The sequence below is a fragment of the Chaetomium globosum genome, genomic scaffold, assembly GCF_000143365.1.
Source record: "Chaetomium globosum CBS 148.51 scaffold_1 genomic scaffold, whole genome shotgun sequence".
NCBI classification, from domain to species: domain Eukaryota; kingdom Fungi; phylum Ascomycota; class Sordariomycetes; order Sordariales; family Chaetomiaceae; genus Chaetomium; species Chaetomium globosum.
The window spans coordinates 3,727,224-3,753,871 of record NT_165976.1 but is presented as its reverse complement, the minus strand read 5'-3'; the positions used below and the strand labels follow the sequence as shown (position 1 = coordinate 3,753,871).

Sequence of the window (26,648 nt, the reverse complement as noted above, 5' to 3'; positions counted from 1 at the left end):
TCCCACAACTGCTGGATGTACATACATACATACGATAGCCACCCTGAGCAGCCACTCTGCGCTTTCGATGCCTGCCTGGAGAATCAGGGGTGCGCCGTCAAAAAGACAGGATCACAACATACGCGGACCGCCGGTGGTGACCAGTAAGGGCGGACAATGTCGCACCGCTTCGCATGTCTGCATTGTTGACGGGATGGAGGTTGGGCTGTATTATGCCCTCGCCCGGTTCCTTTGTCGAAACCTCGACTCGGATACTCCGCACTTTGCGTCGAGGTTCTGACCCGGTGCCCGAAACTATCATGGAGGGGTCGAAGACGGTTAGTCGCTTGCAAAATTTCAATAGATTGCGAAAAGGGCGCTGGGTATCAGCCAAGTGTTCTGCATGACATTCAGCTGGGCTGTACGTCGTGCCACGCCTTGGTTAAGATCATCCAATGGCGGAACCTCCAGATCGTCACATCTGCAGCCACAGAGGCAGGTAGCCGCTGACAAAGTACAAGCAACCGAAAATCGGGTGTTGTCGATACAGCGCCTGAAAGTTCGACTCAGAGCTCCCGGCCGGCCATAGTGTGCCAGAAGATGGGTTTAATTCGATGACCGTGTCCCAAGTTTAGGAACAGCAGTGCAGTGGTTTTGGACTTGAGGATAGAGGTGTCGTTCTTCTTGGCCTTGCCCTTACTCCGATCGGCTTTGGATTAAGCCGGCTGATCATGCAGTCTTGCCATGTTCCAAGGAAGTCGAGAGAAAACTCGAACGAGGAAGCACCACTGTTACCCATTGTGTGCTGGAAGGTGCCAGGTAAAAGAAACGAAGGGAAGCTGCGCCTGGAGCCTACCTAACCTCAGGCCCCATGTACCAAGCTGGAGACTCCCGTCGGAAGGAGTGCCATGCCGTTCCTCAACCCACAAACCGAAGCCTGGAAAATGTGAACCAATCGCTCGGCCCGATCCCTCCACCATGGCTTGTCGGAGATGGTGTTCACGGCCGAGGCCCTGCTGCATTTACATGCCAACCTATCAGATCCGTCCATTACAAGGGTTATTAATGGCTAGCTGCCAGATGGCTGAAGAATGAAATGTTTGTCCCCAGCCAGTCCCGTCCCACACAACCGTTTCTCCGTTGTGGGCCATGCGGCCAAGAACGCCGCAAGCAAACGGCCTTTCCATCGTGCTCCCCTGGTGGGTGTGTTGGATCGGTGGGATTATTTTTAAGTCTAACACTGCAACTAATACATACTGTAACATGGCATGGCCGTCCGCCCCCTCTGCATCTCTGACATTTCGACTGCTTAACCAACAACAACCCCGTCCGCTGCATGTCCCGGCGATCTGGCATACCCATCTACCCCAGTTTCTTGTTGGATCATCCCGAAATCGAGCTGCAGCTGTGAGGAAGGACGACCCTGCGGTGATGCTGCAAGTACCCAATCAATGAAGTCTCAGTAATGTCCTCGAGTAGCACACGCAATATCGAACTGTCCCTCTGTCTACCCGGAAACAGAAAGGAGAGGAGGATGTGGGCCCATGGTATGCCTCGGGAATGACAGGCCGGCACCTGATGGAGAGAGACGTGACTGACAAGCCGATTTGGGAAACTAACAAGCGACGTCTCCCGACACCATGCCGATGTTACTGAACTGAGACTGCACCCAAAGTCTCACTCCTGATTGTGTGAGCTGTCTTGCCTGCTGCACCCTGCGGTATCAGATCTACCCAACCCCCGCAGTCACTGATCTGGCATGATAACCCAGTGCCCTTTCCGTCCCATCGACGTCTGAAGGGAGCCACATGACTTTCTCCCTGCGTTGGCCCGGTTTGCTTCCAAGTGGCGTGCAGCTGCTACCAGACACTCTCATGCAGAAACCAATCCAGTTTTACCAGTCCCATTCTCCATTCTCGTGTTTGGCGAGCATTCGCTGCAAGATATAGTTGGAAATTCTTTATCTAATTCCTTCCTGCTCTGGGAAGATTGCCAGCCCATAGCGCCTGATGCCTGGCGCCCGCAGCAGCACCAACCGATTACGCAAAAAAAGAACTTCCACACCCAAAGCAAACTTCCAAACCAAACACCCCACCCTACCCTCGTTATTCGTTAACGCCCATACTGAATTATTCGACTTCATTGACGTCGGTCAGATCAGGCTTCAGCGCCACCGGTGTTGCAGACAAGGTAACAAACATCGAAGAATCATCCACAACCCTTCAATTTGGAAGAGAAGTTCACTTCCTGCAGCAGCACCTAACATCAGGTGTACACCCTTTTCGAGGCGCAAGTTGCAGCGGACGCCCCGGGCAGAAATCAACAATCGCCCGTCGAGATTGGCGGTAACAACCAGTGTTTCAAACCTTATGGGCCATCGGATGTCGATGCCGATGTCATTGCCGCCGCCCCAAGGAACCCCGTTGGCCGAGGTTTCCAGTCCCGACAGACTTGCCAAAGAGTCTCGGTCGAGGTAGTATATCATCTCGAGACCCACTCCCGGCTTTTAGTCCGCTTTTCCTCTCCCTCTCATCCGCTATGGATGGTTTGAGAACCGTTCCCAGGGAAAGCAGCATGAATCTCACCGACGAGGAGCGTGCCACCCTCCAGCATGTGGAGAGGTTGGGTGCTGCCCTCAGCTTGGTCGGTGTCTGCCTCATCTTCATCACCTACGGCTTCTTCCCCCGGGTCCGTACCGTTCCGAATACCTTCATTTTCTTCGCCTCTATTGCGAACGTCGGAGCCAGCATCGCATGCCTTATCGGCTACAGTGGCATCTTGGCCGGCGACTCGTCAGCCTTGTGCCAGGGTCAGGCATTCCTTCTCGAGATGTAAGTGATATATCTTGCCACTCATGTATGAAGATGCCTTCGCTGACACTGGCTTCAGGTTCATGCAGTCCGATCCCTGGTGGTCGTTCGCAATGGCAGTCAACGTCTACATGGTCTTTTTTATGAGTTACCCTCCCAACCGGTTTCATAAGCATCTCTGGCTTTATTGCCTCATCTGCTTCGGGATACCCCTCGTGCCAGCCCTCATCTGCCTCGTGTATGCCCCGAATGGAGAGCGAATTTACGGCAATGCCACGGTACGTTACCCAGACGAGGCCCAAGGCTCCCTGCGCTAACAGCTCTGCTTAGCTATGGTGCTGGATCAACGACGCGTACAACCAACTGCGAATCTTTACCTACTACCTGCCCATTTGGACGTGCATTGTGCTCTCCAGCGTCATCTACGTGGCCGTCGGGTACCACGTGTTTCACCACCGCAACCAACTGCGCAACTTGACTCTTAGCAATCAGGCAAGGGACGCATACTGTGCGGAACGCAAGGAATCAGAGAAGGTGCGCGCTGCCTCATTCATACCAAACCCATCATGCTATTCTCACAGACTTCGCTTCCGCCCCAACCCCCTGAACCCATGCTAACTCAAAACCTTGACAACACTAGGAACAACAAAGCTACGGCACCGTAACAACCGAGGTCCGCGTCACAGCCGAATCCTCGGGCAGTCCAACCCCGCCGTCCACACCCGCCGGCTCCATCGCCCCCGTCCTCAACCGGCCCTCAACCGCCGCCGCCAACGCTCCCTGGGGCCAACCGCACGACGACGATAACTACGACGTCAACGCCCACCCCACCGCCTTCACAACCCGCGGGCGAGGGAGCAGCCGCGGGCACACGCACAGCACCACCACCCACGCCGGCATCAACCCGCACCACCCCACCCCATTCACCACCACCCTGACCATCAGCTCCTCCCACCCCCCAAAACCGCCCAAACGCCCACACACCAGCCTCCCCACCCGCCTCGCCCGCACCTGGCGCAAATTCCAGCGCAAGCTCGCCACCCTCGACCCCATCAAGCTCGCCTACCTGCGCACCTCGTTCGTCTTCGCCCTCTCCATCCTCGTCACCTGGACCCCGTCCAGCATCAACCGCGTCTACTCGCTCGCCTACCCGACCCGCACCAGCTACGGCCTGAACTTGGCCAGCGCCGTGGTCCTGCCGCTGCAGGGGCTGTGGAATGCGACCATCTTTGCGGCGGCCAGTTGGCATATTTTGAGGGAGGAGTGGCTGGAGGCGAGGAGAAGGGGGAGGGGCTGTGGCGGGTTTTGGTGTGCGGGTGTGAGGGGCGGCGCGAGGAGGTTGAGTAGTGGTGCGGGGGGGCATGTTGGTGGTCTTGGGGGGGGTGGTGGTGGTGTTGGTGGGGGTGGGTATGAGGAGCGTGGCGGGCAGGTTGCGCTGTCGTTGTCGGGGCAGGGGTTCCGGAGTCGTGATGGCGGTCTGCCGGAGGGGAGGGAGTTGACGACTATGCCGCGCGTGGCGAATGTGCGGGTTATTCGGGGGGGCTCTCTTTGAAACTTCCTGTTGGGGATGGGTGGTAGCTACCTAACCTCGGCTCGGCTCCGGCCGGCGCGTGGTGTCATGAGATGGGAAAACGGGGAGGTGCTTCGGCGTTTTAGGGTTTGTTGCTCTCTGTTTTCTTTTCTTTTACATTTCTTTCTCGAGCTTGGCTCGCCCTGGTTTGTTTGCTCTTGCTTTAAGTTTACAGGGTCGGAAAAGGAGGAGGTGGATTCTGCCCCGCGAGGGCCCGTATACCCAGGAGATGGATGATCAGCTGCTCGGTGCTTTTCAATGTCGTTGATGTTTTTTCTTTTTATTTATTACTACGTTGGCAGGTCCGCCGGTGAGATTCCCACTAACTGGGTGGTGCTCAGAGAAAAGGAGCACTTGATGTATTATAAAGCTTTATGACGTCTTGCTATTTGCTGGGACACTGATGTGGAGGATATCAGACGATGAGAAGTAATGCGAGCTTTTCCCTGTTATTGGGGCTTATAAATCACCACATTACTCCGTTGAAGAATGTTTGCTTCTTCGATAAAGTAACCAAAATATGACGACTGGATCATCGACTCCTCCATTCAAACACTGGGGTACAGTGCACTTCTCGGGATGCTTGGCAGTAGAAGAGCCCCTGAACTGTTTTATTTATTGAAACAAACCAGGTTGTTTACGGCGGCCTTCGTACTTTCTATAAAGCTATCCAGCCCGGAGCATGATCTCTTCCAACTCGGATGGCATTCTGATTTGGATAGCAGACTTGTGCTAACGGCTGTGGCTTGTATGAGGGCCGGAGGACTGAGATCATCTGGCAACTCTTCCCCATCCCGTTCTCAGCGAATAACATATATCAGAATAGACGCTTTGAAGTTGAACACAGTAATATTGATTTCGTTTCTATCCAGTTATCCGTCCGTGAAGAGCTGTCTCGTGATGTTGCTTGACCCTAGGCTCTCTATCCTGAAGCCTTGTGTCCATTCTAAGCTGGGAATCTCAAGTGAATGCTCATGATTATCTAACCCTTTCTTGCACCATCAACCTGGTGTCTGTATCAGCGATGAGCATTGAATCAAAATAGCCTAAACCTTCCCTCACTGTTCACATCCTGACCTTTCCCAACCCGTCTCTCCGTTTAACCCCAAGAAGCACACTGACCACACCAGTCATCATTCGTGACACGCCCACGATACCCGAAAAAGTCTTCGCCCACCGTCGCCGCCGCGGCATCCCCAACTCCCCGAGTGTGACGAACCTACTCCAGGACGCCGTCCTGTTAGGGTTCAGCTTCGGTCGAAGGTAATCTTGCAAGGGTGCTTAGGTTCGGTGCAGCCAAAGGGTGCACAACAAAGACTTGTCTCAACAGTAGGCTTTCGAGATCGTAGCGAACTGTAGTTGTGATTGCTAACTGGAGAACTCCCAGAGCTCTCCAGAACGAGTGACTATATACTATCTAATTTCTGAGCTCTAACCAGCTCTCAAGAGCATGCTAGAGTCCACTGCTCTTGGTGGCTCTTAAGAGCATGTGAGAGCAGTCCCTGACTGGTTGTCCTTCCTGGCTCTCAGGTGCTTCTTAGAGCGCCCCGTGATTGGTTCCTTAAGCGACTGGCTCGGGACGTCCCGCACCCCTGTGGTCCCACTTGTTGACATATTCGTGACACCGAGGGTCCGGTGGCGAGAGAGCGCAAGGCACAAGAAGAAGCTGGGAGAGCCCCGAGCTCTCTGCCACGGCTTTTGAGCGGGGTAGGTTGATGGAGAGACAAACGGGCATGTTACGCATACACTGAAACATCAGCAGACTTACACATGCAGGGGACTTTGGGCCACGCGAGAACGGACACACGGGGCGGAGTTGTGGCTCAACCTTGGTTGTTGGGCGGTTGGGGTCTCGGGTGGAACCGTGAACGCTTACACGGGCAGGCAGAAGAGGAGATGCCGTTCTTCAAAGGTAAATTCTGGGGTTGAATCTGGTACAAAGTCGTTGATTCGTTGTCGTTGATAATACATAGTCGTTGATTCGTTGATAATGAGTGAGGAAAATTTCGGCGCCGGCGGTGGTGCTCCGGGGCGGCCTGCGGTGTGCGGAGTCTCGGATAAAGACAGGGCTAATGTCCATAACAACCAATCAAAGCCCGCATGGCTCAGTGGTAGAGCGTGTCACTAGTATCTCAATGAGAGATTATCTATGACAAGGTCACTAGTTCGATTCTGGTTGTGGGCAAAACCATCAAGCATTGCTTTTTGGACGGTATCACACCGCCAATCTATTTTCTTTTACTGATGAGGGTTCTTTTTGCTGGGTCGGCTTCAAGTTATGGTGATGTCTTACTTAACTTGGTGTCTTTTCAACCTCCTCCAGTCCTTGACATTACAAGAAAAGGTCGATGATGAAATAATTTTCCACGACCTACCTGGCATCAATGGTAAAGTAGGAAGCTGGGATGACAAGACCCAGGCTACAACGCTTGATCAAGTTGGTATGTTCCAAATGCGCGATATGCGTCATGGGAGCGATGGGATAACCTTAGCCTTTTTGGTAACGGATTATTCATATTGGTAATCACGATCATCAGTAGCTGTGGAGGACTTGAGTCATTCTCAGAAAATCAGAACTCGTTTGGGGTTCACAGGTCAAGTTTCATGTAGCATTGCTCGGTCAGAGATGTTCAATTTAACGGGATAGATTCCGGAATTCCATGATCATTTGTGATCTATATGACGGCATGTGGAGGCTTCACCGATGGGCAGCTTGGTCGGACGACATCGGAGCCTTCAAATGTCGTTGGGAGTGACGCTCGTAGTAACCATTAGACGGTAGATAGGGCTTGCCCAGATCCAAGGCAAGGTAATACTGCATGAGGCAGAGAAGTGATAGCGGTCACGGTTATCACACTTGGGTGTGTTTTGGACAGGTCATTGGACCATACGTCCAGACGAGGTGAGCGGGGGTGCTAATGTCCAAGGCGAGAGGCCTCTTCTTCTGTCACTCCAAGGGGAACAGCGACCGCCGCCGACTGAGTCAGAGTCTGTTTCGATCGCGAGGCTCACAAGGCGCCCCAGCTTCCGGGTTCCCGGGTATGAGTCCTAGCACAAAAGGCCTTGTGCCGGATCTTGATCAACAAAGGCACTAAGCCTCATCCCACCAACCCAAGGATACATGAGAGGGTTACTCGCAGGCCCCCCACGTCTTATTCGGCGAGAAGAGTGGAGAATTGCATGGCGTCGCTGTAGTGTCACGCGGGACAAGAGAGAGGAGGCCGCCGCGCCCTTGGGGACTTCCGACGCCAGTTGGCCGTTTCGGGACTGTAAAGCGGAAGCACAACCTAAAAAGAGGCTATGGACTGAGTACTGTAAGCCATGAATGGTAGGGATATGCCCTTCCATGCCTGGAAGTAGGCTCTAACCCTGAACATGGTGTGCTCGGGGAGTACGCGCTGATATGTGATGGGTGCTTTGCCATTAAACGAACCGATAGTGGGCATACAACTAACATATAACTGTCCCGGAGTTAGATACGGCCAAGAGGAAGCTATCAACAGAGTGATTGTTTATGATCAGGACTTCAACCGACGCCAGCCCTATGCCCTCACTGCGAAACGTGGGGCTGCCTGGAACAAGCAAACATCGACATGCTGCGCCATGGAAGCATGAGAAAAGTGAGGCGAACAAGAGAGGTAACCCGCCGGTCACAACCTCCGGAAACCACAACACGGTGCCGCACGTGAGGCCAATGGGAAGGGGACCACGCAAGCTTGCAGACTGCCAAGGTGGAGAGCGCGGCGATTATCATGCTCAAACCAACAGCCACGACAGGGCAAAACACCCGGTCGGTTTCACAGGGTACACTTTCCGCCCAATGCCGGCACTGGGTGTATTCTCCGAGCTTCCGGTGGGGGGCAGACGCAAAAGGGGGGAGGGATCGCGGGAGCAACCGTAGCCGGGGCAGACGGCCCAGGCCCGCCGGTAGCTCCTCAGTATGCTGGCACGGTTGGCACCGACCATGGCCACACGAAGGCTGCAGCTTTCCGCTCGCGGAACACGCCAACGAGCGCTGCGGGGAGCATGTGCCACGGGCAAACACGGACCGGCCATGCCAAGGCGGAGAGCCGTGGTTCGGTCGCCGGATGGTGATGCCAGGAGAAAAGGATATAAGTGGGTGGTTTGGCAGCGTAACAACTCTTTGGGACCATTGTCTTTCGTGAGAAAACAACCACGTACCGAAGAATCAACAGCACGCCGAACAGGTAGTGGGCCCGGGCCTACAGCAACACACAATTCACACAGCACCATCCCTCCCTTGTCAACCCAACCCCAGCATTGTCCGACCACCAGAATACCAAACAGCCCGCATCACACCATGTCGCGCACCAGGAACCACCGCCGCAATCCCCGAGGCACCACGGGCCTGAACGAAGCCCAGCCCTTCCGATCCGGAGCGCCCTCCGACCTAGCAGTCTCCCTGACCAACCACAGTGGCGGCTCCTCCTCCCGGCGCGCGGGAGCCGCCCCCCGACCGTCCGAAACGCAACGGGAGGGCCGGCACGAGGCGGCGGCCGGAAAGCGGCGGAGCCGAGGTGCCTACGCGGGGCAAGAATCGTCGGATGCGAATAAAATGGCCGGGAAAGCCGAGGACCGCAGATCGACTACGGGCCGGGGCTTGGGCTCTGGCTCGGGCTCGGGCTCGGGTTCGTCGTCTTCAGGCAGGGTTGGTTCCGTGGGCATGAGCTTGACGGAGGAGAACGTGAAGCGTACGGCCAGATACTTTGAGGACATGAGGAGGGACAATGCGGGCGAGCGCGGGGAGTCGTCCGGGAGAAGGGCTTCGCTTCTGGCGACGCTGGAGGAGGCGGGCAGCAAATTGAGTGGTGGGCGGAGATAGGGGTTATGATGGCATTGCGATGTGGGGCAAGTGAGAATGTAGCGGTTTGGTTCTATCCGTGGGTTATCAGCCATGTCCCTGTACAATGGCATGATGTTTCTGTAGTTGGAGGTGTCAGCTGTTTTCTAGGAAGGGGAAGGTGGGTAGGGAAAGCTTACTGAGTCCTATCACGCCAGCCAAAACACAATCGTTTACAAGGTCACAAAAATGAAAGTGCATTGCCCCTTAAAGTCGGTCTTCTGGTTTCTTCCACCCAACCAAAGCACTCCCCTCTGCGATCGCACCGCGGATGCTGTCAACCAACGCCTTCGCCATTCCCTGCCCGCGCCTCCCTGCCCCCCCGGTGTTCATGCCCGCGGACGAAGATGACGGTTCGCTACCCATGGTGGGGAGGATATTGTCGCTCGCCGAGAGGCTGACAAACAGCGCAAACGGGACAAGCCAAACACACAATCCGAAGTAGGAGGCGATTTCGGTAAACGTGGGAACATCGTCAGGGGTGTCGTAGTACGAGGCCATGTTCTGGTAAGCGCGCTCTTGATGGTGAGAGAAATGCTTGAACCAGACGTAGTGGTCGACGAGAACGAGAACTAAAACCCCTATCAGCTTCTGTCTCAAACCATTGCGCAACACTAGAGGCTACCCACCACATGAAGCCAAGAACAGCGGGTCCGTCAACTTAACAAAGGGGAATCGCCGCATGTTCCCGAGGTAGATGAAATGGGAGAAGATGCCCAGAGCCGTGGGGAGGAAAGGGAAACGGTCGACGACGCAGAGGATCAGCTGTAAAACCATGATGGAGTAGATGAGCTTCGTCAGGAGGCGCTTCGCGATCACGGTATGTTCTTCGACGATTTCGGAAAGGTAATAGAGGCCAGAGGCTATCAGGGGGCGCAACACGGTCAGCATCACATATCGCATCAACAGAACCTCTACCCGTTTGCCTGGGCCCGTTGGCCTGGGACCGAAGTTGGGAACGCACCTATGGCCAACGTCATGAAGCAGAAGCCCACGACGGAGCCGAGATAGCCAACCAACGGTAGAATCCACATTTTGACGAATTGCGTTGATTCAAACTAGAAAAGGCCTTGTCATGATAGTGGGATGTTAAGGAGAGAATGGGTTTAAGTCAAGGTCAAGCTGGCTTCGTGGCCAATTGATGCATTCAGGGGATCGGCAGCCGCGTCTTGGCAACCCATTGGATGGAAGGCTGAGCTCCCGCGAATGCCAATGCCGCTTCCCAGCAAGGTTCATGACGCCCTCCAAAACCGTGTCCAGAGCTGGGCGCCAAGACCGACGGATTCGGTTGATCGTTGATTCCGTGCTTCCACGCCAATGCTAGTTATCGATAAGATTAGATTTTAATCGTCTTATCGCGCACAACAGAATTCTAGCGGGAAAGAAGCCAACCCAAGCGCAAGAACCTACCAAGGAGCCTGCTTAGACGCTGGACCGCCGTTGATTGCCTACCTAGTTTCGGCTGTTCCATCCGCGCCACTGCGAAGGTCAGATCTTGCAGCGCTTGCTGTTGTAGCTGCCCCGAGGTGCTGCTTGCTCGAGCACCCTGTGCCCCACCACGCTTCAAAATTCTTGGACCTGCGCTGCGGATTGCGACAGCGTCGGATAGACTCCCCTTTACTTCGGTGACCCATTTCAGAACCCCGTAAGACATCAATCCTGCCCTGCTGTCACCAAACCAGCCGTCAATATGTCACGCCCGGAAGACACGCTGTGAGTCGTTCCATTCACCCTGCTCGCTCTCACCGTGACTGACACGGCGACAGCGCGGCCGATATCCACTACGACGATGTCGAAGCACGCAAGTACACCACCAGCTCCCGTATCCAAAATATCCAAGCCTCCATGACGAGGCGGGCTCTCGAGCTACTCGACCTCAAATCACCGAGCTTGATCCTCGATGTTGGGTGTGGAAGCGGGCTGTCAGGCGAGATTCTGTCGGGGGTTCTGGAAGATGAGGGGGGGCCGCATGTGTGGGTAGGTATGGATGTCAGCGCTTCCATGTTGGACGTGGCTCTCCAGCGTGATGTGGAGGGTGACCTGTTTCTTGCCGACATCGGGCAAGGCGTACCATTTCGGGCTGGCACATTCGACGCAGCCATTAGCATCAGCGCTATCCAGTGGCTTTGCAATGCCGAAAACAGCGAGACATCGCCCGCCGGCCGGCTGTCGCGATTCTTCAACGGTCTCTATGCATCACTGAAAAGGGGCGGCATGGCTGTCTGCCAGTTCTACCCCAAGAACGACATCCAGAAGCAAATGATCACATCAGCCGCCGTCAAGGCCGGCTTCGGCGCTGGTCTCCTCGAGGATGACCCGGATACGAAGAACGTCAAAGTCTACCTCGTGTTGACGGTTGGAAGTAGCGCGGTTGCCAACAAGGGCGGCGACATCACTGGCGTCGTGGAAGGAATGGACAACGTAGATGTGATGGACCACCGGAAGAAGGCCAAAACTGGCAAGGGGGATATCAAGAAGGGCAGCAAGGCGTGGATTATCAAGAAGAAGGAACAGATGGAGCGCAAGGGCAAGATCGTCAAGTCCACGTCCAAGTTCACCGGGCGGAAGAGGCGGATCCAGTTTTAGCCCTGCCCCCCTTTCTTTTCTGCAATTTCCTCGGGTGCATCTGAAGGGGCGTTCCGGGTCTGGTGGCAAAGGACATACACTGCCTGTTATATTCCTGATTTCTTGACACAATCTGATACCCATTTCTCCTGGCATCCCTCGGGGACAACAGACGAGGTTACTTCCACCAGCGCCATGCACTTGGCATCATCACACAACCCCCTCTCAACTCTTATCACCTTGATATGCTCGCCCACCCCCAACCCACCCAGCTTCCCCTCCGTAACTTTCCGGCCAAACCCGATACTCACCGCTATAACTTGGCAGCCCATCCTCCCCAACCACCATCCGCGTCGACACTACACTGACCTTCAACTCAGGCACCTCATCCGCCCCTCCTCTCCCCGCCATCAAGCAACATCACCCACCACATCAACCTCTCCCTCAAATACGGCACCACCCCCGCCGCCTCCAACCCACCACCCCACTCCCACCCCCATCGCCATCACCACCAACCCCCCGTCCCAACAACGCCGCCGTCAACGGCACCGTCCCCGACACCATCAGCGCCCGCGCCGCGTGTGTCCTGCACCGCCCGCACCGCGTCGCTTCGCCGCCACCATCACCACTACTACTATTATGTGCGGCCCGCCCACCTGCTCGTCCGAGCACGGGCCAACGCAGTTTGGAAGCCGCTACTGCTATCATGGGTGGTGATGGTGGTGGCGGGGTGTTGGCGAGGAAGATAAGGATGCGGAAGGATCCGCCAAGGGGCGTGTCTCTGGTCTGGGACTCGCCATCCGGGGCGTTGAAGGTGGCGTATGGCACAGGGTGCAGTGCCATGAAGCTGTCGGGGTTTAGCTCCTACCATATGGCCCAGAGGCGGTCGATGTTGCTAGGCAAAACAATCAGCGAAGCGTCCACTTACACTGGTGGTAAATGCCTCCAAGTGATGCTACCAGAAGAACGGATCGAAGGCCGAACCCCCAAGAGAAGACATATGCCCATTCCCGCCGATTCGGTCGTGGGTCTCGTTCTGGACATCCTTGAAACGGCCGAATTGGCTAGCCTTGGTGTATGGGTCCCACCCGTTGAAGCTGAAGGCGTCGAAGTCGGTGTACGACTGCAGCAACAGGCTGACGTTGCTGCGGACCGATGCCAGTTCGTTGGCTAAGGTGGGCGATACGCAACAGTCTTGTGACCTGCCTGTCAACTTGTCGGCATACCGGACTGTCGTTTTATAGCGGCTCCACCGGATGCGAAGTTAGTTCGTGGATTAGGTGCGGTGAAGCCCGGATCAGAGGTCAACCTACCCGCCGGGAGAAGTCCCCAGGAGCCGGGTTCACCTGGTGGAAGCTGTACCGACATAGGGGGTTATTGACCAATTTCGTCTTGCCGCCAACGTCAACCACTTGTGCCTTGGGCGAGGTTAGGGCACTCGGAAATGTTTGTGCCGTTGCAACCGGTTACCGATGTTATTCATGCGAGAACTACGGGGTGCTCCTCCACCAGGGTAGTCATTTTAACTGCTAGTGGCAACCCAGGAGTGGCTAAACTACCTACTGCAAGTATATATCCTCCACTAGGTGATGAGCCAGCTAGGGCTCTTCGGCATACAGAACGACCTTCGTCCCGGGCATAACGAGGTCAAGGTTCCCGCATTCATGGTCTCGCTGTTAATAGCAACAAAGTTATAATGCGAGTGCTATTGTCAACGATACACCAGCGCCGTAAACAACATCGATCTATGTGGAATACATGTACCATCGTTGCTGAGACTTGTCACATAAACACCTACCTATCTACTCAATTCTGCACCCCGGCAACTAGAGTTGCTGGACTAGATGGGTTGTTTTAGTCGAAGCCCGGTTCTTCGTCGTCTACCCGATTAAACTTCCTGTCGTTACATGCTTAGGGGATGGCGTCCTGCTCTGGGATCCATTGATGTGATGATGATGTCCGGGTCTAATAATGAAGCGATGGACAACAATGATACCAGCCGTTCAGTAACGGCGCACCCGGTCGAGGGACCGACCGCCACTCGACCCGACCGTCTCTAGGTAGGCTAGACGTTTTGACATCCCCGTCGAGGCTCTGCGCCTATCGGCTCATCGAAGAGCTCATCCCGGCCGGACGTGGACCGGGCCGAGCACCACGCTCGTTCTTCCGCCCCGAGAGCCTCACCTTCCGCCGCAAGAGCCCCGCCGCTCCTTCACCTCCACAACCCCTGTCGCCATCGCTCTCGCGCCAAGCTCCGTGGCAGCTTGGCTGCAGCGTCGGCTCGGTTCAGGTCGACCGAGACCCACTTTGAGGCCGATAGCTCCGGCGGTTCTCCGTTCTGTAGCTCGGAGGCAACGCCAAACCGGGGCGCAAGGGGTCCGCTCCTGAACAAATAAGTCGGGAAGGCCCGAAGTCAGTGGGGCGGAGGAGCTTGATGAGCCGAAGATCCAATTCTGAGGGTGTTTTGTGTTGGTTTTGGTGCAGCAGAGACTGTCGACGGGGAGGGTAAGGGGGGGAGACTTGAGGCACGTTGCATATTTGTATGGTTGACTTTTAACAAAATAACATTCACATCATTATCGTGGCAGCACATATGAAAGTCAGGTGCCTGTCCCACGGCCACCATTCTCACATACACATACAGTACATGTTGTCCATCGCATGCTTTCGCCCCCCCTCTCCTACCGTCCCTCGCCCCGCCTCCTTCTTGTCCAGTCTATGATGCCAGTTACCCTCTCTACCTTCCTGCCCCGCGCTGTAGTCCAAGGAGGTGCCTACCGGGCACTCTAGTCCGGGTTTAGGATGAGGTCGAAGTTGCGAGGGCACAGCGCAATCGGGTATATACACCTGCTGTACGAATCATGTTTTTTCTGAGGATATCGGTTTGTTTAAAGAGCCTTCTCCATCGAGCTGAGAATGGCGCGGGTGAACTCCTGGTTGGTGGCCTGGCCACCCATGTCGGGGGTCCGGACTTTGCTGTTGTAAATGTTAGAATACAGGCCACAATACCAATGGAGGCATGACTTACCCCTGAGCAATGACGTCGTAGACGGCGTTGGAGATGCGGTTAGCGTGGTCGTCGAGGCCGAGGTGGCGCAGCAGCATGGTGCCACTGAGAAGAAGGGCGGTAGGGTTGGCCTGGTCCTTGCCCTTGATGTCGAGACCGACGTGTCTGCAGCCGGGCTCGAAGACGGCGACGTCACGGCCCATGTTGCAGCCCGGGGACAACGCCGGGGCCACCAACGAGCGCCGCGGCGATGTTGGACAGGATGCCACCGTACAGGTTAGGCATGACCATAACGTCAAACTGCTGGGGCCGGCCGACGCACTGCATGGACGCGTTGTCGACGATCATGTCGGTGCACTCCAGTTGCGGGTAGTCCTTAGCCAGCTTGTTGAAGGTGCCCCGGAAGAGACCGTCGGCCAGCTTCATGATGTTGGCCTTGTGGATGCAAGTGACCTTCTTGCGGTTGTTGGCAAGGGCGAAGCTGAACGCAAACTTGGCGATGCGCTCCGACTTGGCCCGAGTAATGATCTTGAGCGACTCGACGACGCCAGGCACGCTCTGGTGCTCGAGACCGCTGTACTCGCCCTCGGTGTTCTCACGGATGATGCAGAGGTCGATGTTGTCGTGGCGGGTCTTTAGCCCGGGAATGTTCTTGACCAGCGCGACCGAGGCGTAGATGTCGAGCTCCTGGCGCAGGGCCACGTTGAAGCTCTGGTGGCCGGACCGGGTGATGGGGGTGTGCAGAATACCCTTCAGACCGAGCTTGTTTCGCCTGAGCGAGGCAACGGCCTCCTCGAACTTCTCCTCTGTGCGGCCCGTGGGTGTGGCGTCTTGCAGACCCGACACCTCGATCTGCTCCCATGTGATGGGCACATTGTCCGCCTTAAAGATGGTCTTCACGCTCTCGGCAACCTCAGCTCCAATACCGTCTCCGGGAATGAGGCTGACGGTGTACTTGCCACCGTACTTGGTGGGCTTGAAGAGGTCGGACTGGACGGACTGGGTGGGGGCATCGCTGACGCTCGCAAACGTGCGCGCAACATTGAGGCGTGCCTGGGGTTGGGCAGCGACCCTAAGAAGGCGCTGAAGAGAAGGGTGCGGGTTAGCAGGTTTGTTCGCTCGGTAGGTAGTGTACAGTGAGATTTGCGAGTTGGCGATGGTGGGGAACCTTTTGGTGGTTGGGAGCAACAAGGGATCAGCACATGGCGTAAAACATACCTGGGCAGTGCGGGTAGAGTTACGGGATAGCATCTTGGGCAATTGAGCAGAGATGAGGGGGGCTTAGAGTACTCTACGAGGTTGTCGAGGTGGTGCAGGCGGGAAAAAGACGAAGCCCAGAAAAGGTTGTTACAGGTCAAATGCCGCAAAACTGAAAACAAGTGCAATTGCCTGCGCCTGCCTTGTTGGGTCGGTTCGAGCTCTTTTCGTCTCCATGTTCCCGGACATGTGGGTCGTTGCTGAGAAGCCTGCCCGCACTAGTCTAGTAAAAGGCTAGCGCAAATTCCCGCAGGCTGTGACGTCTGTAACGTTGTCGGCAGGCACGGAAAGCCGCGGTTTGTGAGCTGCGCCAAGCCGGCCTTCATTCCAATTCTGCCACTACTCGCTGAAACATTCTGATGGAAGCCGAGCCTGACCCCACATCAACCAACACCAACGAATAAACCTTCGGTCTCCTTATCCGAACTCGAGATTCCCATCAACGTCTCAGTATATCTACTTCGTGCTGGTCTTGCCCTTCTTGAAACACTAGGCATGTCCCTTAGCCGATGGTTATTTTGACTCGTTGCTCTCCCCCCCACCATCGAAACGCACTGCACTGACCAGTGGACGACCCGGAGGATGGGAGAGGACTCATGTTCTGCGACTGAACCATTTTAATACCGGGGTTTGCCCTTGTAATTGTGTCCGCAGATGGCTCTGACTCCTAGACTCACCAGGCAGGACCCCTCCCTGTCACCCCAACGGATGCCCCCCGACGAGGCCATGGCTTTCGAGCGCGATCCCCTACAGTTGCTTCGACTTTGGTAACTGCTGCATACGGCCTAATTGGGGGGCACACAGCCATGACAGCGGCTGAACGGGCGTGGACGTGAGATCGCGGGAACAGTTACGACGGAACTCGGTGGCGGCACTAGGTACGTCCGTTCTGTCAAGTCGAACAACCCTCGAAAGGGAAAAGGAAATGCCCCGCAAGGCTACAGTGTCTTGAATGCTGTATCTCTTCGGAAATTCCACCTGCCGTCCGTCGAAATCAACTTGTACCCCAGTATTCCCTCGATGAGGGAGACAACCATCGGGGCCGTCACAGTAAACTGGTTGGTGTACTTTGTCTCCTCGGTGCTGAGTGTCAGGCGGTCAAACACTTCACCCAGCCCAAAGGCGGACTGATGCAGGTTTATCTGGACGCCGGGTGGCTGCATCGTTTCTGTTAGCGGGGCGCCAGACTCGACAGTGGATGAACAACCCGGGCACCTACATTTCTTGTGTCGGCGTGGTTAACCCGGCACCAGCGCTTCAGGTACTCCGCAAGGAACTTTAGGCTTGGGCTGTGGCTGCCGTGCAGCTCGATCAGCAGGCTGCTCTGGAACAGAGTAAGATGGTAGGGCGGCTGGAGAAAGAGTTGGTCGGGCCGTGGCAGGGAGGCCACATCAGGCATGAACTCGGCCTGAGGTCTTAATGTGACAGTCCTTGTTGGAGCTTCTACCACCTCCGGCGTGCCGGTGGATGTATTGACCTCGACACCTTCCCAGTCATCTGCCCCCCCGGCCTCCCTGATCTGCGGCGGATGAGGCTCGTCCTTTTTGGCAAAACACGCCAACAGGTCCTGTCGAAAGGTGGGAAACAGTTCCGCTGGTTGGTACACCTGCTTTTTAGGTAGGCTCACGACAAAGCCGCCGCGCTGCTCAGACCACGTCGTCGCCGCCTTCGCCGAGGTGGCCACCTCTACAAATACCCACATCTCCCCACTCGTCTTCACAAGAACCTCTTCGGTCCAGTCGGCGTGTGCCTCGTCATCGAGGAGCTCCGTCATGCTTCTGGCCCACGCCCTGACACAACCCGCAACCGAGGTAACGAGGTTGGTCTTGTCATCGTAGAAGGTGTCCAGTTCGGCGACGAGAATCCGCCATTCCGGCTCCACCACGATCGTCCGACCGAGCAGCTCCTGTAACTCGCGGAGCGAGGTTTGGACGGGGCTGTCCGCCTTGGTCCAGTGGTCACGGATAGCGACTTGGGCTTTGAGTGGTCTGTGGCTGTCATTAGCTCCCTGTTTGAGCGGCGACGAGCCGGATGACGGTGGTTGCTGCCTACAGTGACATGGTTGAGGTCGTATTCTTGAATTTTGATGTGGAGAGCACAGTTTTGGGGAAGCCTCAAGCAAGCCTTCCTTTTAACAATCTTGTCCCAGCGTTTAGGCGAGCAAAGCATCATAGCTAAAGGGGTGTGGAACCCCATGCCAGTTTACACTAGTCCAGATAAATCATCAGCCGTTCAGCTGAACGCGGGGATGTCTCTTGGCAGGGGAGGGCAATCCGCGAGGCGGATTCGCCCAGACAGTTCACCAGCCTTTCCCAAGTCAGTCTGAGTTTGTTGCACTGACCTTAATGACTCGGAATAACTATTCTACCTACGTCCACACATGTAGAGAGTATGGACTAATCTATCCCAAGAGCATAGGAGATCCTTGGCAAAGGGGGCCTCCAGAGTCCGTCGGTGGCTCAGCTCTGCGCAGCCGGCGGAGACCACTCCGTACCGGCACTTCCCTTGCATGAAGGCCCCTCCCACATCGCGCTATCACCGGTTAGCCGCGACAGCCCCGCGCAGGAACCGGGCACGTAAGGCACCTTCACATTAGTCCTTTCCACAGCGGTGAATTTGTTGGCGACACGAGGCTGAGGTGCCGTTCTGTGACTCGTTCGATACCCCAGCATCCGCTTGAACTTTCCTAACACGGCCAGTCTTGCGCAGGTTCAGGGGTGCTCCAGATGTGCGCCAAGTTCCACGTTCCAAGCAACGGGCGATAGCAGTGCTTCACAAGGGATGGGCTTCCCGTCCCTGGCAGGGAATCCACGAGCCTTGCGTCGGGAGAGGTTGGCGCCGTGATCGGAAATCACAGACAGCTGTTAGTGATGGTGGAGCTATCCGTGCAGATGGTTATAAAGAGGGAGTTCTTCCCACCGTGATCTGTTGTTCGACCTCATCATCATCATCAAACGCCGGTTACTCAAACCCTTCCACACTCCGAACTCCCTCGACTACCAATCTGTCATAATGGCCCGTCTCCCTGCTGCCGAGAAGCTTCCCCTTGCTCTGCGCAAGAACGGTAAGATCTTGACGCCCCCCTCTAGTAGATAGCCGAAATACTGACACCCGCCACCCAGTCCGGGACGAGTGGGAGAACAACAAGGCCGACCTCGAGAGCCAGCTCTCCGAAGTCCTCGGGACCGCCTGGACCATCGAAGTGAATCCCCTTGCCATCTGGCCCTACCACAACGACGGCTACGCCAAGGAGTCACTCGGCTCCTGCATCAAGGCGTAGGCTCTCCCCTCCTCCTTTTTCACGCGTCCACCTCAAACTAACCCTCCACCCCCCCACCTACCAGCTACGTCGAAGGCGCCATCTACCAACTCAAGTACCAAAGCTCCAAGCACGGCGACGAGTACAAAACCGAGATCAACACCATCTGCTCGGCGCACCTCCTAACCCTCGACCTGGAAGAGACCAGCCCCGCGCGCTTCTCCTACGGCGGATGCGACGTCCACGACGGACAACTGCGCATCCTCTTCGTGGAGGGCAGCCTCGGCACCAACATCGACGACTGCCTGTCCGAGGACAAGCTCACCGCGGCGCTCAACGCAGCCCCCAGCGACGCGCCGCTCTCCTTCGTCGCGCGCACATCCATCCGCGCAGACTACGATCCCAAGATTGGCGAGGTGCGCGAGCAGATTGCCACGCTGCTGGGCCAGCGCGCCGAGGACGTGAAGCTGAACGCGAACTTCGACGCCAACTTCGCGGCGCTGGACGCCGCGCGCAAGGCGGGGGACAGTTCGGTGCGGGAAGACTGGGAGGGGAATTTGGGGTCGTTCACGCTGCAGTATTTTGAGGGGCTGGCGTACCAGATGAAGGACATCAAGGTGGGGGAGGACGAGATGGTGCAGGAGGGGGTATTGGAGGCGGTCAGCTCGAACGAGTACGCCTTCCGCGTGGTGGACAAGCTCAAGAATGAGACGTACTGCGAGGTGGAGATTGAGGAGGGGGTGCTGTATCTGCAGTGCACGCCGGGGTATTTTGGCACGAACGTCAATGATGCGGCGGCGAAGCTCATGGATAAGCTCTGATCGAGGGCGTCTGCGAGGATCTGGAGTCTCTAAGTGTAGAATCCAGCAATTGGGCCATGACCAACGCCCAGAACATGATGCCACCGCTCGAGTGGGTGAAATGCCATGCAACCCCAACCAAGAGTCCTAGGCTAGACAAAAGTCCACGCTCGCCGGTTCGAACTGACTTTAGGAAAGGACACCTCGAAAACAAAAGTAAAGTGAAGCCATTGACATGTATATTCCCTTGACGCCAGGACACCAGCACCAGCTACCTGTTCTTTCGACTCTAACAACAATCATGAAAAAGAAAGCGAAATATAAAGCGCGCTCCCTGACCCAACGGTCCGGTTCGCTTAAGCTCCCATGGTATCAGCCAACGCCTCCCACATCCCACATAGACATCATGTCAACTCTCTCGGTCCATCTCGCCCAACGCCTGCCCTCAACTAGCAACACGAGCAACTTCCGGGTCCTCATACCTCATCTCTCTCGCCCTGTCCTCTGGCCATGTTGCACAACATGCCAGGGACCCAAAGTTTCCCCACTTCCACGGTAGCAATTCACCACCTCTCCATTCCACATCCCCTCGATCAAGATCAAGCACCACCCTCCTCCTCATCCAGCGGCTCGACCCTGACCAAAATCTCCTCCAGCAGCCCCTCCAAGAACGTCCCGACCTCCTTCCCCATCCCCACGGGCTCCGCCTTATCAAAGTGATCGATCTCCTTGCAAACATGGGCCAGCTTGTAGACGAGCTTGCGGACCTTTTCGTGGGCGGCCTCGGCGCGCTGCTGTTTGGGGGTGACGGGGGGTGGCGGCATGCCCGGCTCGGCGCGGTAGGCCTGCTGCAGGTGGATCTGGCGGCGCTTGAGGGCCTCCTCGAGCGCCGGGAAGATGACGTCGTTGAGGGCGTCCAGGTCGCTGTCTGGGTTGGACGGAGAGGGCGTGGGGAAGGAGAGCGGCGCGCCGCTGCTGTCGAGGTGGTTGGGCAGCGGCCGCGGGAGCTCCTTGGAAATGAGCGGTTGGATGTGCTGGCTGGAGTAGGAGGGCTTCTGGGGTTGTTGTTGTTGGTATTGGAGCTGCGTCTGTTGCTGCGGGTAGAACTGGTACACGGCAGGGTGGACGTTGCTTTTGGTTTGGAGCGGCTGGGGGTGAAGGGGTTGCGGGTGAAGGGGCTGCGTCTGGGGGGGATGCGGTGGAAAGCCAGGCGGAGGCCTGGTGTATGCCGGCTGGTGTTGTTGTGGCGCTCCACGGAAGGGCGGGATCTCCGGAATCCTCATCCCACCAGGCCTCGAGGATGATGCTGTTGACTGGAGCGAGGGGCTTTGTTGCTGTATAGCCGAGCCGAGGTTCATAACGCCCATCTCGCGCTGGAGCTGTTCTTGTAAGACGCGGTCGTAGTCTGGCGATTCAGTCGTTGGGATAGGTGGCATGGGCTTCGATACGAGGGATGCACGCGGGGTTTCGATCCCTGTGAAGAGTTTCTCAGGGGAGGGTGGGAGCGGCACCTTGGCCGGTGACAAGGGGGCGACAGTTGGACCCGACACTGGTTTTCTTTGAGGAGATGATTGCCTGGAGGTGCCCGTCCCACTCGCTGCTTTGAGAGTAGTATCCCTCGGGTCAGCAGGAAGCTTGGTGGGGCTGGTTTCCCGTCTTCTCTCGTCGTGATCATCAGACGCATCGAACGCCCTAGAAGAAGACCTCGCATTCGTGGCCGAATCTCCCATAGGGTTGAGCAAGCCCGGTCTGTGAACGAGGTTGCCTCTTTCGCTGACCAGACGGACGGTTCCAAAGTCCCACATGTCCTCGTTCACAGGCCCTCGATTTTCGACTTGGTCACCGTCGTCACCATCAAAGTCGTCGTCGTCCTGCTTGTGGGTCACCGCCCATCGGCTGTGCCGCTCGATGAGCTCTGTCAAGTAGGTTGTCTTCTTGGCTCTTCTAACGAACGGGTGCTTCAGCATCTCTCTTGCGGACGGGCGGTCCTTAGGATCCCGCTGTAGACAGAGCTCGACGAAGTCCTTGAAAGCTTTGGTGAAGTTGCCTTCTAACCTCGGCGGCGAGTTTTTGGGGATCAAGAAAAGCACCTTCATGGGGTGGATGTCTGCGTAAGGAGGCTCGCCGTTGGCAAGCTCCAGTGCTGTGATTCCTAGCGACCAAACATCGGCCTTGTGGTCATAGCCGCTCTGCTTGATTACCTCAGGGGCCATCCAAAATGGCGTCCCCACGAAGGTGTTCTTCTTGGTCATGGTGGCCGAGAGCTGGCCGGAGACTCCGAAGTCGGCGAGCTTGACTTGGCCGTTAGCAGAAAGCAAGATATTCGCCGCTATTATTGTCTAGTAAGTATATCACTCGGAACGTGAAACACGCCTGGGGAACCTACCCTTAATGTCTCGGTGCAGTTTCTTGTCCGAGTGCAGGTAGTCGAGCCCCAGGAGTAACTCGCGAACGATAATAGCGATGTAGTCTTCCCCAATAAGTCCCGGCTTCATGAGGTCGGCACAGCTGCCGCCCGAGCAAAACTCCATGACGATCCATAGCTCAGCACCCTTGGCATAGGATCCATAGTACTTGGTGACATAGGGCGACTGCAGCTCTGACAGAATAGCGATCTCCTGAATGATGTCCTCCACTTCGTCCTCGGCACTTTCGATGTCGATGACCTTGATTGCGACGGACTGGCCGGTTCGCTTGTCTACCCTGTTAGAGTGTTAGTCCTAAAGAAAAATAGAATCCTGTGGCGTGGGTGCCTGGGCAATAACAGGTGCATACCCTTTGTAGACCTTGCCGAAGCTACCACCACCTGTTGGCCCAGTCAGTTCAAGTGTTCTTGTTGGCGCACAGGTAGGAGGCCCAACCAATGCAGTATTCCTTCGTATAAAGCACCTCCGGATCAAGCGACCCCTCGTTCTCGTCGTATTCTCGGGGTTCTCGGTCCACCATGGTGACTTGATAACGGAGAGACGTTCTAGGGATGGAACTGCTTCGAAGCCACAAAAAGGCTTTATGTCCGTCGTCACATACGTCTGGGTTCCTCCTCGTGCCCTACGAACCCAGTTGGGATTCTGTTTGTTATCGAAGGCTGTAAAAAGTCGGGGGTGGGTCGAAAAACGATCGCGGGATAGGTAGAATCGATATCGGTGGGGGACGAGGGCTCGAGTAGAAATTCGACTAGCAATCTAGCTGGGGCAAGAACGACCGGGAGGTACAGGCTGAACCGAATCCTATGTGGGTGCTGTATGTTGGCCCGATCGATCTAATTGGGAGAAGTTGAGATGGAAGGGAGGAATGCTATTGCTACTAGCTCGACTGTTAGCCAATGGCAGAAGTCAAAGTGTTGTTTGATGTAGCAAGCAACATTGCCAGTGATGGGTCGATGGGAATACCCTTGCAACTAGGAAAAGCGAGGGCAATCCAAACTTTCCTTGGCCGTAGGTAGTTGTGTATGGAGGTATGGAGGTAGTAGATGCCTACTGAGATAGGAGAGTGCTTCTAGGTGTAGCTCGTACCTTGATCGTCAATAGCCAGGGAAACTAACACAGCCTCGGGGCCTTCGAAAGGAAGTGAAGATCTCGGATTTAGGCAGGAACCGGATTCGGGGGGTTCAGGACGGGATTGCTCAACGTGGTGTGAGGCTGTTGAGAAATCCTCCGGAGGGGAACGGAACGGCCTCCCTGCGGTTGTCCCGGAAGCTCCTTTCACTGGGAGAAGTAGCAGTGTTAATGGCGTGTTTGGTTGCCAGAGACAGAACATGTGGGGTCGAGGAAACAAAAGCCAAGAGGGATTGTTTACTGTCCCGCAGCCCACGTTGCCATGATCCCCGCTCCCCGCCTCTCCACCTGTCAGGGGTCGAGGTGCTTGGCTGGGGTAGCTCGGCGCTTCACCGTGGCACGGAATTCTCCAACTGGCTGGAAGCTTTATCCAGAAACAAATGTCGATTCGAGACAGTAATAATCTAGCAAGATCATCCCTTCATAGATGTGGAATTCTTGGTCAAGATTATTTCTCTTACCTACACAAGCGGAATGTTTGCCCAGGGAATAAGATCTTCATGTACACGAGCGAACCATCAATCACCAAGAAAACAGAAAATAAGCCATGGCAGGGGTCCAGCTGCGACAGACACAAGTGCTGTGCTTGCGAATGTCTCAACCAGTGCTTAGCTCCCAGTTAGAATCACCTCGCACAACGTCTCTCAGGTGGTGGCTACTAATCGCTCATCACTTGCGATTCAATATCCCCGGGTTAGCTAAGTGTGGTGACGCATCACTCAACCAAGTTGACAAGCTGGTTGGTTGATTGGTGGGCTCGGTTGGCCCAAGGGAGGGACTCAGCTTCGGCCTCCCATGGGGCGAGCATCTTTGATTGGGCAACGGCTGGCGGACCTGAGTCTCAACTTCTTCGCTGTGGTTGTCGATCTCCCGCAAGATCACCAAGTTGGCCAAAATCCACTGGAAGCAGCAAGCGGAGTAAAAAGGGCCAATGTTCCGGCAATGCCTCTATCTCCTAGTTCTGTTGCTGGTGCTGTTCTCTGCGCCAAAGAACACATATACGCCATGCCGGAGCTTCGAGACCAGGGTCATCGCGCCAGTTCCACCTGGAAGCTGGAAAATGCGCCGTGAAATCTGCAAGCCCATGTGAAAACCCATCGCACCTTTGATAAGAGCGCAGTCTACCTCCCAAGCCCACCTCTCCTGGCGCCCATCTAGTGCAACCCACCCTTGCCATACCATGCCAAGCTTGAACCGAGGAGACGATGCCACACCAAAAAAAACTAAAATCCACGGAGTCCTCTCCACCATCCATTCCCCCCTTTCCGCCTTTCCGACTTCTCACTCAATAAATTCCAGCATAACCACAGCGTTCGCCAGGCCGGCTTTTTGGATTGTCTCGTCGAGATGCTCGATCAAATCAGCGCTGTTGGGCGGCATGGACTTGAGTTCAAACTCCACGCCCTCCTTGCCGGGGAGCGGCTCGGCCTTGAGCCACTCGTAGATCCGCGAGACGGGCTCGTCCAGACGGAACCGGCGAATCATGCGCCCGGGCGGGTTTCTGACCTGCAACCTGGTCGTTGTCTTCGGGTCCGCCGGGGGCTCGACATGAGGCCGGTCCGAGGGTATCCGGGCAAACGCGGACTCTTGTGGCGTGGAGGCTGCCGGTTCTCCAGCCGCCAACCCTGCTGATCCTGTCGAGGGCTGGCCATTCTCTGCCAGTGCGCCTATTGACTTGGTGAGCTCGTCGGGATCCTGGATGTTGGGTTGTTTTGTTCCGCCGTTTGCATTGAGGCTGTTCTGTAACGCCATCTCGAGCATTTCGTCCTCGGTCATCCGATCGACATCGACTACGCGCTCCGGCCGTTTCGCCTTAGAGACGGGGTTCTTGCTATTTTCTGACAGGCTGTACCGGTCAAGAAACTCGGCGAGTTGCGCGTGGAACTCGAGCGCGTTAGGGAAGGGACTACCGCTGAACACCTTGACCTGCTCGCCGGTCCGTGGGTCAATGATAGAGACATGTGGGTAGTTGTCTGGATTCTGGTGGCTTTCGTTGGGAAAGTAAAACGTGAGGTACTGCTCGGCCGCCATATTGTTCTTGTCGTACTGGAGGAAGATAAAATTCTCCCGGACGAGGGACTTGATGGCTTCGTCTTTCCAGATATCACGGTTCAGTGCTTGGCAGCTGAAGATGGATGTGTCCTGGAGATTCACCAGGATCCACTTCTTACTGTCCTTGCCTTCGTCCCGGGCTTCGTCCCAGCTCACTTGTGCCATCAAGTCGTATGGCGGACGGAACAAGTTCGCGAGGTGGGAGGCTCGGCCAGATCCTGACGATGCGGAACCTGGCGCCCCGGAGTTGTCCTCCCAGACAGATTGGGCGAATGGGTTGTTAGTAGGCCGAGCTGTGGAACATATATCAGCGAAAATCCTCACACATCACGTCAAGATCCAACTCACCGCGCGCTTGCTGTCTCCTGCGCATCTGCTCGAGCACGGCGGCGTGCGCGTCGTCGTCGTCACCCTCGCCGCCAAAACTTGGTCCGATCAGAGTCTCAGTTGTGCGGGCCATGGGGGCTCGTACAGCATCGCTAGATTCATCTGCCCCCGCCGGACCGGAGAACAGCTCATCTTGCAACCTTTTCGCCATCGCCGCGTCTTCTTCCTCCTGAGCCCGCCGGGCAACGCTAGCAACCTCCTCCCCATCATCGGCCTCGTCCTCAGTCATAGGTACGTCGTCGTCGTCCGAATCGATATGGATGACGCCTTGAGCATCCTCGCGGCCGATTTGCGGACGGTTGGGTCGGCTGAGACGGCTTGCAGGTGCTGTGGTAGCAGCGGCTGCCGACGAGCCGACATTGCTCAATGATCGTTGCAGATCTTCGTCTGTAAACCAAAGCTGGATTGCCTGCTCGAGCTCCGAGCCACAAAGTTCTAGCACGCGCTCAGCGGCTGTGCGGTTGGCTCCCGTGATGCCCACGAAGGACTCGATGTCTTCCTCGCTCGCCATACTCGCGGACGAGGGTTGGGCGCACACCGGGATCGG

The 26,648-nt window shown here is 56.1% G+C and overlaps 9 protein-coding genes and 1 non-coding gene across 10 annotated transcripts; 5 read left to right on the top strand and 5 right to left on the bottom strand.

Moving 5' to 3' along the window:
- Positions 1–2,517: 2,517 nt before the first annotated feature.
- CHGG_01216 (uncharacterized protein) lies at positions 2,518–4,627 on the top strand (the record flags this gene model as incomplete). Its single annotated transcript, XM_001220436.1, has 4 exons — positions 2,518–2,810; positions 3,206–3,323; positions 3,430–4,311; positions 4,535–4,627. 4 exons carry the CDS (start codon positions 2,518–2,520, stop codon positions 4,625–4,627), a joined length of 1,386 nt encoding a protein of 461 aa, XP_001220437.1.
- Positions 4,628–6,453: 1,826 nt separating this feature from the next.
- On the top strand, positions 6,454–6,544 carry CHGG_11147. Its single transcript has one exon. It is a non-coding gene; the product is annotated as a tRNA-Thr (tRNA).
- A 2,136-nt stretch (positions 6,545–8,680) lies between these two features.
- CHGG_01215 (uncharacterized protein) lies at positions 8,681–9,202 on the top strand (the record flags this gene model as incomplete). The annotated part of the gene is made up of 1 exon (XM_001220435.1): positions 8,681–9,202. The coding sequence occupies one exon, from the start codon at positions 8,681–8,683 to the stop codon at positions 9,200–9,202; it is 522 nt and encodes a 173-aa protein (XP_001220436.1).
- Positions 9,203–10,910: 1,708 nt separating this feature from the next.
- Positions 10,911–11,806, top strand: CHGG_01214 (uncharacterized protein; the record flags this gene model as incomplete). Its single annotated transcript, XM_001220434.1, has 2 exons — positions 10,911–10,933; positions 10,987–11,806. The coding sequence occupies 2 exons, from the start codon at positions 10,911–10,913 to the stop codon at positions 11,804–11,806; spliced, it is 843 nt and encodes a 280-aa protein (XP_001220435.1).
- Positions 11,807–12,229: 423 nt separating this feature from the next.
- CHGG_01213 (uncharacterized protein) lies at positions 12,230–12,829 on the bottom strand (the record flags this gene model as incomplete). Its single annotated transcript, XM_001220433.1, has 2 exons — positions 12,230–12,632; positions 12,714–12,829. The coding sequence occupies 2 exons, from the start codon at positions 12,827–12,829 to the stop codon at positions 12,230–12,232; spliced, it is 519 nt and encodes a 172-aa protein (XP_001220434.1).
- Positions 12,830–14,673: 1,844 nt separating this feature from the next.
- Positions 14,674–16,404, bottom strand: CHGG_01212 (isocitrate dehydrogenase subunit 1, mitochondrial precursor; the record flags this gene model as incomplete). Its single annotated transcript, XM_001220432.1, has 4 exons — positions 14,674–14,761; positions 14,814–14,957; positions 15,052–15,875; positions 16,393–16,404. The coding sequence occupies 4 exons, from the start codon at positions 16,402–16,404 to the stop codon at positions 14,674–14,676; spliced, it is 1,068 nt and encodes a 355-aa protein (XP_001220433.1).
- Positions 16,405–16,987: 583 nt separating this feature from the next.
- CHGG_01211 (uncharacterized protein) lies at positions 16,988–18,560 on the bottom strand (the record flags this gene model as incomplete). Its single annotated transcript, XM_001220431.1, has 3 exons — positions 16,988–17,206; positions 17,269–18,097; positions 18,418–18,560. 3 exons carry the CDS (start codon positions 18,558–18,560, stop codon positions 16,988–16,990), a joined length of 1,191 nt encoding a protein of 396 aa, XP_001220432.1.
- Positions 18,561–19,061: 501 nt separating this feature from the next.
- On the top strand, positions 19,062–20,129 carry CHGG_01210 (uncharacterized protein; the record flags this gene model as incomplete). The annotated part of the gene is made up of 3 exons (XM_001220430.1): positions 19,062–19,113; positions 19,172–19,325; positions 19,394–20,129. 3 exons carry the CDS (start codon positions 19,062–19,064, stop codon positions 20,127–20,129), a joined length of 942 nt encoding a protein of 313 aa, XP_001220431.1.
- Positions 20,130–20,707: 578 nt separating this feature from the next.
- Positions 20,708–23,054, bottom strand: CHGG_01209 (uncharacterized protein; the record flags this gene model as incomplete). The annotated part of the gene is made up of 6 exons (XM_001220429.1): positions 20,708–21,487; positions 21,887–22,004; positions 22,062–22,404; positions 22,495–22,811; positions 22,884–22,914; positions 22,970–23,054. 6 exons carry the CDS (start codon positions 23,052–23,054, stop codon positions 20,708–20,710), a joined length of 1,674 nt encoding a protein of 557 aa, XP_001220430.1.
- A 1,889-nt stretch (positions 23,055–24,943) lies between these two features.
- CHGG_01208 (uncharacterized protein) lies at positions 24,944–26,612 on the bottom strand (the record flags this gene model as incomplete). The annotated part of the gene is made up of 2 exons (XM_001220428.1): positions 24,944–26,007; positions 26,063–26,612. The coding sequence occupies 2 exons, from the start codon at positions 26,610–26,612 to the stop codon at positions 24,944–24,946; spliced, it is 1,614 nt and encodes a 537-aa protein (XP_001220429.1).
- Between the last annotated feature and the right edge of the window lie 36 nt (positions 26,613–26,648).